The sequence below is a fragment of the Hemitrygon akajei genome, chromosome 2, assembly GCF_048418815.1.
Source record: "Hemitrygon akajei chromosome 2, sHemAka1.3, whole genome shotgun sequence".
Classification (NCBI taxonomy): Eukaryota; Metazoa; Chordata; class Chondrichthyes; order Myliobatiformes; family Dasyatidae; genus Hemitrygon; species Hemitrygon akajei.
Window position 1 is genome coordinate 143936402 of NC_133125.1, and position 12069 is coordinate 143948470.

The window sequence follows — 12069 nt, forward strand, 5'->3', positions numbered from 1 at the left end:
ATGCTGAGGCTGAGGTAGAATGGTGATAGCTCAAATAAATTTAGTCAGAACTGTTACTTCATATAATTTTATATACGTTGGATTCTGGTTAATTGGGCCATCAATTAATCAGGGCAGTTGCTTATTTAGGACAACTCTTAAAAAACAAAAATTAATCAAAAATAGCTGGGATTTCCTTCATTTATTTGGGACACTATGAAGCTTAATTGGAACAGGAGACTGTTGCCGAACAATCTCTAAGTAGCATCTGGTGTGCGCACTTCTGTGGCCGTTAGACACTACACTATTCTCAGAGCACACAGTTTATTCAGAGTGTCAGTTGAGTGCTCTGTGTTACCCATTTGGGCCAATTGATACCAATTCAAACAGCAGTGATTTTTGATAATTAGGAAGATGAGGAAAGTGATGAAGATGACACATCTGAACTTGAGGAAGTGACTAAACAGCATACCAGGAAATTTATTGTTGGATTATGACATGACTTCATGCAGGAAAACAATGGAGGTAACTTGTTAACTGCACTAGGTATCTGCACTGATTTTGTTCAATTACTGTCATTTAAAAGAATATGACAGGGTACACTGGAGGAATTCCTACATCTATAACTATTAGGAACTAATCAATGGTTTTGTAGTACTGTAGTAGTATTGGTAGTGTTTTAATTTGTTCTGTATTTCATTAAAGTACATCATTTGTTACTCAGTTAAATGGTAGTTTGTCTATTTTATACCTTTTTTACTATTATAAACATTAACAGTTTAAACTTCGGCTAACTGGGGCAGCCGCTTAATTAGTCAATTTAATTTACTCTCTCTCTCTCTCTCTCCCTCTCTCTCCCTCTCTCTCCCTCTCCCTCTCCCTCTCCCTCTCCCTCTCCCTCTCCCTCTCCCTCTCCCTCTCCCTCTCCCTCCTCCTCCCTAGTCCCTCTCCCCCCTCCATGCTATATTGTTCTGTGACTATGACAGTAGAAAGTTTATTTTCATGGCATTTATTTTGAGGCCCACCGTGGACTTAGTGTTCCTGCTGTCTGCATACACTAGCCAGGACAGTTGGCTTGTTGCCATGTCGCAGGCTCCCCTTCTCCATGTTGTTGATGAGTCCAAAGGAACAGCAAACGGCGATACCGTTTGGCACCAACAGTATTACAAAAGTTGCCAGTCAATGTTGAACTCAATGTAAGACAGTCTTAGGGACTCCAGCTCCATATTTTCCTCAGGGTTTACTCCCAAAACCTTTTCCATGAGTGGGCATAGCTGCAAGGCAGCAGAGGCTTGAGATCAAAGTTTTCCTTCTCCTAGATGAGCTGTGATCGCCAACTGCTCAAAGTGACTGGTTTTAAGGCACCAATAACCCACCTTTGCCCTTTCTGTCGGTAGAAACCGATCCACTAGGCTTAGTAGCTAAGCCACATAAAGGCTAGGAGCTGGATTTCGTTGTCAGAGGCTGTTTGAGACGCGTGCCATTGGGTTCCAATAACATCTTGGTAGATCATCTCTACACTCTCTCTCTAGAACAACCACATCCTTCCTAAAGTGTGGTGATCTGATCTGCACACGGTACTCTTAGAGCAGCCTAACCAGTGTTTTGTAAGGTTGCAACATAACATCCTAACTTTTATATTCTTTGGTTGACCTGTGAAGACCAGCATGCCATTTGCCTTCTTCAGCGCCTTATCTAGCTGTGTTGCCACTTTCAGGGAACTATGGAGGAACCCCAGGGTTTTAAAGATAAAGATTATTTTTATTTGTTGCATGCGCATTGAAACACTCAGTGAAATTTTGCCTCCAATGATTAGGGGCAGCCCGCATGTGTCAGCATACTCCTGGTGCCAACATAGCACATCCACAATTACTGATCTTTACTAACCAGTACGTCCTTGTGAGAGGAAATCAGAGCACCCGAAGGAATCCCTCATGGTCACGTGAAAAACGAGTAAACTCCTTACAGACAGTGGCGGAAATTGAACCTCAATCTTCCATTTGCTGGTGTAGCAAGGAGTTACTTGAACCCCTGTTCATCACAATTCTCTGTTCATCATCAGGTTGCTCGATTCATCGACATTCCTGAGCTCCCTCCCACTATCTATACATGTCCTGTACAGTGTCTTGAAGAAGTATTCAGCCCCCAAACCTTTGTTCACGTAAATGAGTATTGCAACCAGGGGTTTTGATCAATTTAACTGAGAATTTTTATTTGTGAATCACATGCACCTTTTTTCACAGTAGAGCCCAAAGAACAGGGAAAATTTCTCTAGTATATACCGTATATATTTTTGTTACCACATATCTGCCACTCACCCCTCTGAGGACATGCTAATTAAAACCGAGCCCTTTGGTCTTCTAATCTACTGTTATGTGGTGACCATTACATTAAGAGGGGAGGTCAGCAGTCTGTATCTGGCCTGGCTACAGGCACATGAGAATTTGGTTAAATGTTCCAGCCTAGGCACAGAAGCCCCTCAGTTCAGAAGCAACAGGGGATGGGAATAAATGGTGGCATTGTCAGTGATGCAGTTTCGCAGAACTGAATAATCACACTATTGTTCTGCAAAGGAGGAAATCATTCTGCCCATCAGTCTACCAGCTCTTTAAAAGAGCAATCAAAGTCAGAGTAAATTTATTATCACACTATGTATATATTACCATATACAGCCGTGAGATTCATTTTCTTTGACATTTACAGAAAAAAATAAATACAATAGAATTTTATGAAAAACTATACATAAACAAAGACTGACAAACAACCAATGTGCAAAAGAAGACAAATTGTGCAAATTAAAGGAATAAATAATACTAAGAACATGAGTTGTACAGTTCTTGAAAGTCAGTCTGGAGGCTGTCGAATCAAGTCAGAGTTGTGGTGAGTGAAGTTACCCATGCTGGTTCAGGAACACACAAAATGCTAGAGGGATTCAGCAGGTCAGGTAGCATCTATGGAGAGGAATAAACAGTCAGTGTTTTTGGCTGAGACTTTTCATCAGGTTGTAGGGTAATTACTGTTCCCGAACCTGGTGGTGGGCGTCCTAAGACTCCTGTACCTCCTGCCCAATGGTAGAAGCAAGAAGAGAGCATAGCCTGGGTGGTGGGTGTCCTTGCTTTCTTGTGGCACTGCTCCGAGTAAAGGTGGGGAGGGTTTGGCCTGTGATGGACTGGGCTGTATCCACCAATGTCTGTGGACATTAACTTGGTCAGGTTACTTCATTAGAATCTGGTGACTTCTGCTATTGATCTGCAGATGTAAGTTTTCAGTTCAATCTGGATATTTAGGGAAAGTAATGAATGGCTGGTATTTCACGACATATGCTGGTGAGATTAAACTTGATTCTGTTAGTAAAACCAGTATCAGTACTGAAGGTGCCAGATTATAATAAAAACCAACCCAGAGTAACTTTTCCCTTTAGGTTGGGAAATCTGCTGTCCTTAACTGATCATGCCTTTCACTCTGATTTTCGTCTTCAATAGAAATCTTTTGCTGCTGAACTTTGTTTCTGATCCTCCTTGCTTCTGGAAAGAGTATATTTTTCCACATTAGGTAAATCCTTACCAAATGGCTTTGGTAAGTCATGTCTGACCAATCTTAGAGAGCTTTTTGATGATATTGCCAGGAAAGTTGATGAAGGGAAGGCAATGGCTGTTGTCAGCATGGATTTTAAATGAGGCCTTTGACAAGGTCCTGCGTGGGAAGTTGGTCAAGAAGGTTTTAACACTTGGCCTTCAGGATGAGGTAGTAAAACTAGATTAGACATTGGCTTCATGGGAAAAGCTAGAGAATGGGAGTAGATGGTTGTTTTTCTAACTGGAGGCCTGTGACTATTGGTGTGCCGCAGGGATTGGTGCTGTGTGTCTGTTGTTCTTTAACATCAATATCAATAATCTGCATGATAATGTGGTAAACTGGATCAGCAAATTTGTGGATGACACCAAGATTATGGATGTGGAATGGCGAAGAAGGCTATCAAAGCTTACAGCATGATATTGACCAGCTGGAAAAAAAATGACTGAAAAATGGAAGATGGGATTTATTGCAGACAAGTGTGAGGTCTTGCACTTGGGTAGGACCAATCAGGGTAGGTCTTACAGACTGAATGGTACAGCACTGAGGAGTGTGGTAGAACAAAGGAATTCAGGAATATGGGTCCATAACTCAATGAAAATGGCGACATAGGTAGATAGGATCATAAAGAAAGTTTTTGCCCTTCATAAATCAGTGTATTGAGTACAAAAGATAAGATCACATACAAAGTGTTGGAGAAACTCAGCAGGCCTAGCAGCATCTATGGAAAAGAGGCCAGTTGACGTTTGGGCCGAGCCCCTTCAGTAGGGCTGAAGAAAAGCAGATGAGGAGTCAGAGTTAGAAGGTGGGGGGAGGGGAGGAAGGAAAACAAGGTGAGGGGTGAGAGGGGAGGGGGCAAGTAAAGAGCCGGGAAGTTGATTGGTGAAAGAGATACAGAGTTGGAAAAGAGGGGCTCTAATTTAGAGGACAGAAGGCCATGGAAGAAAGAAAAGGGGGAAGGAGCACCAGAGGGAGGCGATGGGCAGGCAAGGAGATAAATTGAGAGAGGGAAAAGGGGATGGGGAATAGAGAAGGGGTGGGGGAAGTTCGAGAATTGACATTCATAGATGGACATCCATGGTTTGTTGGGGTCATCTATTATATCTGGTACATCTATTATATCGATGAAACCCGACGTAGATTGGGAGACCACTTCGCCAAGCACCCATGCCCCCATGCCCTGTCCGCCAGAAAAAGCAGGATCCCCCAGTGGCCACCCATTTTAATTCTACTTCCCATTCCAATTCTGACATGTCCATCCATGACATCCTCTACTGTCGCAATGAGGCCACACTCAAGCTGGAGGAACAACAGCGTATATTCTATCTGGGTAGCCTCCAACCTAATGGCATGAACATTGATTTCTCAAACGTCTGGTAATCCCCCCCACCTTCTCTATTCCCCATCCCTTTTTCCCTCTCTCACAAAGAAGGTTGGAGGAGCAACACCTCATATTTTGTCAGGGTAGCCTTCAACCTGATAGCGTGAACATCGATTTTTTGAACATCTGGTAATTATACCCCTCCCCCACTGCCTTCTCACTTTTTCAATTCCATTTTGGTTACCCTCTCACCTCATTACCTGCATCTAACACCCCTCCTTTTTCCCTTTCTTCAATGGTCCACTGTCCTCTCCTATTAGATTCCTTCCTCTCCAGCCCTTTACCTCTTCCACCTATACCCTCCTGGTTTCTTACATCATTTCCCTCACCTATCACCTGCCATCTTGTACTCCTTCTTTTACCCCACATTCTTATTCTGGCCTCTGCAAACTTCCTTTCCATAATGGAGTGTCTTGGCACAATACAGTGACTGTTTATTCCTCTCCATAGATACCACTTGATTTGCCGAGTTCCTGCAGCATTTGTGTGCTGGTCATTGCAGTATTTGGGAGCTTACTTGAGCAAGTTGGCTGCGATACATTGCATAAAGCTGCACTGCAATGTACGGCACTGACTGGGGTTTACTGACAAGATGATAGTGCATTGGAGGGAGGTAGTGTAGGGCTGAATGGCCTTTTCTGTTCACACACCTCCCATATGTTGCCAATTCCACTGTATGTCGTGAGATGTTAGTTCAGGGAAAAAAGCACCGAGCAAGCAGTGGACATCTGGAAGTAATTCTGGAAATTTGAAGCATCAAACGCACTGCATTTCCTGCAGACCCTTGAAACTGAGATTAATTACCTTACAGCTGTTTCCAGCTGTTATCCATTCAAACTAAAAATGTTTCAGCAAGTGGCCGTTTCAAACTTGATTCCATATCATTTGCAGTCTTACCATTCTGTTCCGGTTTCCATTTGCAGAACTAACCATTTCGGACAGATTATCCTTTCTAATTCCATCACTCTGGGTAGATGCAATCGATTCTGCTGATGCTCAAAATCCAGAGCAACACACACAAGATGCTGGAGGAACTCAGCGGATCAGGCAGCATCTGTAGAGAGAAATAAAAAGTCAACGGTTTTCATAAAGGGTCTAAGCCCAAAAAATTGGCTATTTATTTCTCTCCATAGATGCTACCTGACCTGCTGAGTTCCTCCAGCATTTTTTGTATGATACTCCATATTGATTATCCTTGTAATCCTATCACTCCAGACAGATTATGCTTTGCAATCCTATCACTCTGGGCAGATCATTTTTCATTATTCCATCACTCCAGACAGATTATCATAATCTTTTCCCACTAGACTGGTTATCCTTTGTCATTCAATCACTCCAGACAGATTACCTTTTACATTCCCATTATTCCACATAGTTATCTTCCTGCTCTTTGTCTTTCCATGTATTCTCAATCAGTGGAATGAATGCCACTTTTTGTCCAAAGGCTGCCCTAATTTTGATGCAGCTGGCTCTTTAGGTGGGTGGTTAATAGTTAATGGCGTTGTTGTGTGATTCGTGTCACAGATTGGCACAGACTCGATAAGGCTGGCAGGGTTTCTGCCCAGTAGGATTTAGTGGATCAGCCGGATTTCTACAGCCATCCACAGCCTGGTCACTTTCACCAGCCCCTTGATTTAATTTTTAAACTGAATTCTAATCCTCCAATTTGCTGTGGAATTTGAGCATGTGCTGTTTGAGATATCAGTGAGGATCTTCACAGCACTACCTTACTAACCATATATAATCTGAAGGTTTATTAATGCTGTCTATTTATAAATGAGAACTGACCAAGTGTTTTTTAATTCCCTAGTTGAAAGTAAATAAACTAACAAAGGCCAATATTTCATTTCAGCCCTTTTTATGGTGAAGATTTCTATTGTGAAATTCCAAGAACCTTCCGTCACCTGTCGTTTTATATTTTTGATAGAGATGTCTTTCGGAGGGATTCAATTATTGGTAAGTGGAAGCCTTGCTGAATAGATATTTTGCTTTTGGTCTTCTGTTTGTGATAAGTGCCTGGCATTTCCTCAAATTAACTTTGCATTTCTTATACTCCTTTAAGGTTGAGGGCAGCATGCTCTTTGATTGACAAAACCATAGAACAGGGTGATGGTCATAGGCACAGCACTAATGAATCATTACGCCTAGGATGATTCCATGCCAATTATCAAAAGCATTGTAAGAGTTCATCTTGGGTGTGATTTGCAGGTTGGTTGATATATTCCAGACTAGTAGAGTTAAATCTCCGTAGCCATGGGAATGAGAGGAGTTTCGACCATCTACAGCAGAGAAAAAATAAACTGTCTGCTGGGGTATGAAGCCCACTCACTGGGCTGGTGTGGAAACTTGGCTCATTGTTGGTCCCGCTAACAGCCATGATGTTCCAATGAAAGAAACCTCGATTTGAGCGAATGCTGCGTAAATACTGCCCATGCACAGTTGTTGGTTGGCAAGAAATACCAAGTCGTACACAGCATAAAATTATAAAGAAAGTATGTTTACAAATTCCAGCTTTATCGAACAGTTAGTAGGAAAAAGAAAAGGGCCCATTACAGTTGAAGCAGTCTAAATGTGCACATCATTGGAGCTCATCTTGAAGTTGTCTTTTTACTCACATTCTGGACTCACAGTCTGTGTAAAAGCACACACAACACATTCCAAGCTTCACTGGAGATCCGTCTCGAACAAATAGGCTCTCTCTCGGGAGTTTGCGCCCTTCCTCCTTGGAACTGCTCATCTGCACAAAGCACTTCGTACAACAGGGATGCTCCTTCCCAAGATATCCTCATCCATCTTCCCTCCTATGCTCTCTGCAGCTCCCGCCAACAAAAAACGTGAACCATACTGTCTGTCGCAAATCTCTCTCTGCCCTGCTCTCTCAAACTTTCCTCTGATTATGCCATCCTGATTGGCTGACAAGACCTTCCTAAGTTGAGCATCATAGCCCCTTATCTTTTAGCTGAAACCAAAACATGCTAAAAGCAGAACAGACTGTTCTTACAGAACTGCTAAAATGAAATACCTACAGCATAGCAGTAAAAATCTTAACCAGGGCATTACAGGTAGAAAAGTGGACAGTTTGCTGTCATCCACTTCTCTGGATGCAGGAGGGAGTATCGAAGTGAGTGGTGTTGGTCCAGTCAGAAACCAGGCAGGATGTTCATTTAACTGGCAGCCTCACTCTCAAAGGTTCATTTTATTATCAAAGTATATATGCAGAATACAACTCTGAGATTCGTCTTCTCCAGATAGCCGTGGAATACATTAAAATCATGGAAGTCATTGGGGAAAAAAAGACATCATCCACAACCCCCCCCCCCCCCGCACAAGAAAGAAAAAGAAATAAACTTGCGAACCCCAAACCCCTCAACCCCACCCTCGTACAAAAATTAACAGATCGCCTGCCTGGAAAACGGCAGATAGAACATTAAACTCTAAACCCCCAAACCACTCCCTTGCAAAAAATAAAATCAGCAACCCTGCAACTTACGGCACCTTTGAACGTAATAAACGTGACTCAGGCTTCAATGTTTCATAAAAACATGTAGGTTTTTATCTCCTTCTGTAACATGCATTGATTGGAAGCTTGTGTTATACAATCATAAGCAGAAGCAGATTTGAATTTTGGTACAGGTAGCTGCTGACTCTCCCCAGAGGTGTGGGCTTCATTTCTTCTGTTAGAAAGTAGCAAGTTTAAACCCTTCCTAAAAACTTCAGTGCTAGAGACTCTACTTCTGTGGCACAGCACTGTGGGAGGGGCGATACTAAAGGGATAAGTTACACTGTGGGAGGGGCACACTATGGGACCGGTAGTACTGAGGAATTGTCACACCAGGAGGGCTGGTACTGAGCGTGTGTCACACTGTGGAAGGGAAGGTTACCAGGGGAGCATCACACAGTGGGAAAGGGGGTACAGGTGTTCCCTGCTTTAGGAATGTTCGCTTTACGCCACTTCGCTTATACAAAAGACCTACATTAGTAACCTGTTTTCGCATTACAAAGAGGATTTTCGCTTTATGCCATTTCAGCTTAAGAAAGATTTCATAGGAACGCTCTACCTTTGTAAGGGGGGGGGCCACCTGTATTTGAAGGAGCATCACACTGTGAGCAGGTCAGACCAAGGGAAGAGATGGTCCTGAGGATGTTCTGAACTGTCAGGAGGCGGTTCAGAGGGAGTGCTACACTGTGGTAGTACGACACCAAGGGAACTACTTTTGTTATTTTGGGGAGATATGGGCTTTATTTGCATTTATTGCCCACCCCTAACTGCCCTTGAGAAAATGGTGGTGAGTTTCCGTTTTGAGCAACCGTAGCCCTTTGCTTAAGCTTCTCCGTTATTTCTCTTGGAGAGATATTTGCAGGCTTTGGACCCAGCATTATTAAAGGCAATTTATTTCCAGATCAAGATAGTGTGTGGACACTGGAGTGGTGATGCTTCCCTGCTCCTGCTTGTCCTCCCCGGTGGCAAAGGGTGAGGGTTTGGGAAGTGCCTTTTGATGAGTAATTGCAGTGCACTCTGCAGCCATTGCACTGGTGGTGGGGAAGAAATGCATGTCAGGGTGGCGGTCGAGCGTGTGTTTTTTTTCTGGATGGTGCTGAGCTTCTTGAGAGTTGTTGGAACTGCACTCACTCGGGCAATGGGAGATTATCCATCACGTTATCCTGTCTTGTGGATGCAGGTGAGTAACTGATCACAGGAGATCCTGTCCTTGTATACAAGTATTTCCATGACCAGGCCAGCTGAGTTTCAGAAACTCATGGTCATGATGGGAACTCAGCCACTAAATGCCAGGGTATCTGGTTAGACCTTCTCTTGTTGGAAGTGGGCAGTTTTCAGCAATCTTGAAGAGAATGTTATCAGTCCATGTCTGATGATCATGGCTGAACAATGCTGGCCTTAGCTCCTCTTTTCTGCCATTTCTCCATACCGCTCTATTCGTCAATGTATAAAATATTTATCCACCTCCGTGTAAAATACTTAGAATGAGTCAGTTTCTACTATCCTTGGGCAGAGAATTGCAGAGATTTATCACTCTCCTGCCAGAAGACATTTCTACAAACTTGTTTTAATTGGTTGACTCCTTAATTTTAGTTGTATTCCCTTGTTCAAGACATCCCCCATTAGCGAAAACATTCCCCGTCTGCCCCGTCAAACTGCCTTAGGATCTTACATTTGAATCAGATCATCCCTCATTCCTCTAAAATCCAAAAAAAACCAGACCCAAGTCTGCTTGGTAGGACAACCCTCCCATCCCAAGGGTGAATGTCCTTTGGGGACTGTGACCAACGTTACGTTTATTTTTATATAAGGAGATCAAAGCAGTGCAGAATATTGTAGTTGAGGCCTCACCAGCATCCTGTTCAATTTCAACAAAACCTTCCAGTTGTTAAACTCCAAATCCTTTGCAACGAAGGCCAAAATACCAGTTGCCATGTTGGACTTGCCTGCTACATGTGTCTGCATCATGCTCTAGAGCACGTTGATCCCTCCAAATGTCACTCATTTGCAGTCTCTTTCCATTTAGATAGTAATCAGCCTTTTGATTCCTCTTTCGAAAGTACATGACCTCATACTTCCCCACATTAAACTCTACTTGCTGGTCTTCTGCCCACTCGCTGAGTCTATCTATATCCTGTTGTAGAATCACAGAATCCTTATAACAATATGCCCTTCCACCTATTTCATCATCGAAAATTTCAAAACCCTACACACTGTTCCTTTTTCTGGATCATTAAATAAAATTAATGAATAACTGTGGAGTAAAAACTGAGGTTCAGAGGGTACTCCACTAGTTACTTCCTTCATTTGAAAAGAGCACATTTATTCCAGCATTTGTTTACTCTGAGACAGTCAGTGTTCCATCCACTTCCCTCAATACCATCTGCACTAAATTTATTCACCAGCTTCTTGTGTTGCCCCTTATCCAATGTGTTTTGGAAATCTAAATACTGTACAGTCACCTCCAGTAGTTATATCCACGAAGGATTTGAGCAAATTTATCGAACATTTCCTTTTATAAACTGGGTTTAATAATACTCAGTTTTCTGAAATGACTTGCTATTTCCTCTTTGATTATTGACTCCAGCATTTTGCCAAAAATAGCTGTTAAACTAACTGGGCTGTAATTCCCGCCCTTGTGCTTCTCTCCTGTTTTGAACATGGGAATCACGTTGGCTGTTTTCCAATCTTCTGCTGCCCTCCTGGAGTTTTAGTGTGTTATGAAAAGGTTCAGCCAATGTGTTTGCTATCTCTGCAGTTCTGAGATACACTGTGAGAGAGGAGGCACTGAAGGAGCCTCACACTGTGGGAGGGATGGTACTGAGGGAACCTCACACAGTGGGAGGGGCGGTACTGAAGGAGCCTCACATTGTGGGAGGGGTGGTACTGAGGGAGCCTCACATTGTGGGAGGGGCGGTACTGAGGGAACCTCACACAGTGGGAGGATTGTTACTGAATGAGCCTCACATGGTGGGAGGGAGGGTACTGAGGGAACCTCACACAGTGGGAGGGGCGGTACTGAGGGAGCCTCACACAGTGGGAGGGAGGGTACTGAGGGAGCCTCACATTGTGGGAGGGGTGGTACTGAGGGAGCCTCACACTGTGAGAGGGGTGGTATTGAGGGAGCCTCACTGTGGGAGGGAGGGTACTGGGGGAGCCTCACACTGTGGGAGGGGTGGTATTGAGGGAGCCTCACACTGTGGGACAGGCAGTACAGAGGGAGCCTCACACAGTGGGAGGATCGTTACTGAATGAACCTCACACTGTGGGAGGGGTGGAATTGAGGGAGCCTCACACTAAAGGATGGGCAGTACTGAGGGTTGGGTGGTAGGTACTGGAAAGGAAACTGTAAGGAAACTAAATTTGCAGCATATGTCTTGTGAAAGACTAAAGATCCCCTCTTTGCAGCCCTGTCTTTCTGGTTGCTTTATTCAGAGCTCCTCATTTGCCAGTTTAGTAATTCAGAACGGTACAATCTGTCAGTGGTCTGAATTACAGATCAAACAATCATCTGGAATGCAGAAAACCACAATATATTTACAGCATTGAGAGGTAATGGAGCTGACTGTACTTGGAACCCACACCTGACTAATGGTGTGTATTCAATCTCCCATGACATCAGAGAGCACAAATGCTA

General features: G+C 43.5%; 1 protein-coding gene across 1 annotated transcript in view; it reads left to right on the forward strand.

Moving 5' to 3' along the window:
• The window catches only part of rasa3 (RAS p21 protein activator 3), a 162082-nt gene that overhangs the window by 92289 nt on the left and 57724 nt on the right, over positions 1-12069 (forward strand). Inside the window, exon 3 of the mRNA XM_073028960.1 lies at positions 6786-6889. Coding sequence (XP_072885061.1) covers positions 6786-6889 — 104 coding nt within the window. The remainder of the gene's footprint in view (positions 1-6785; positions 6890-12069) is intronic.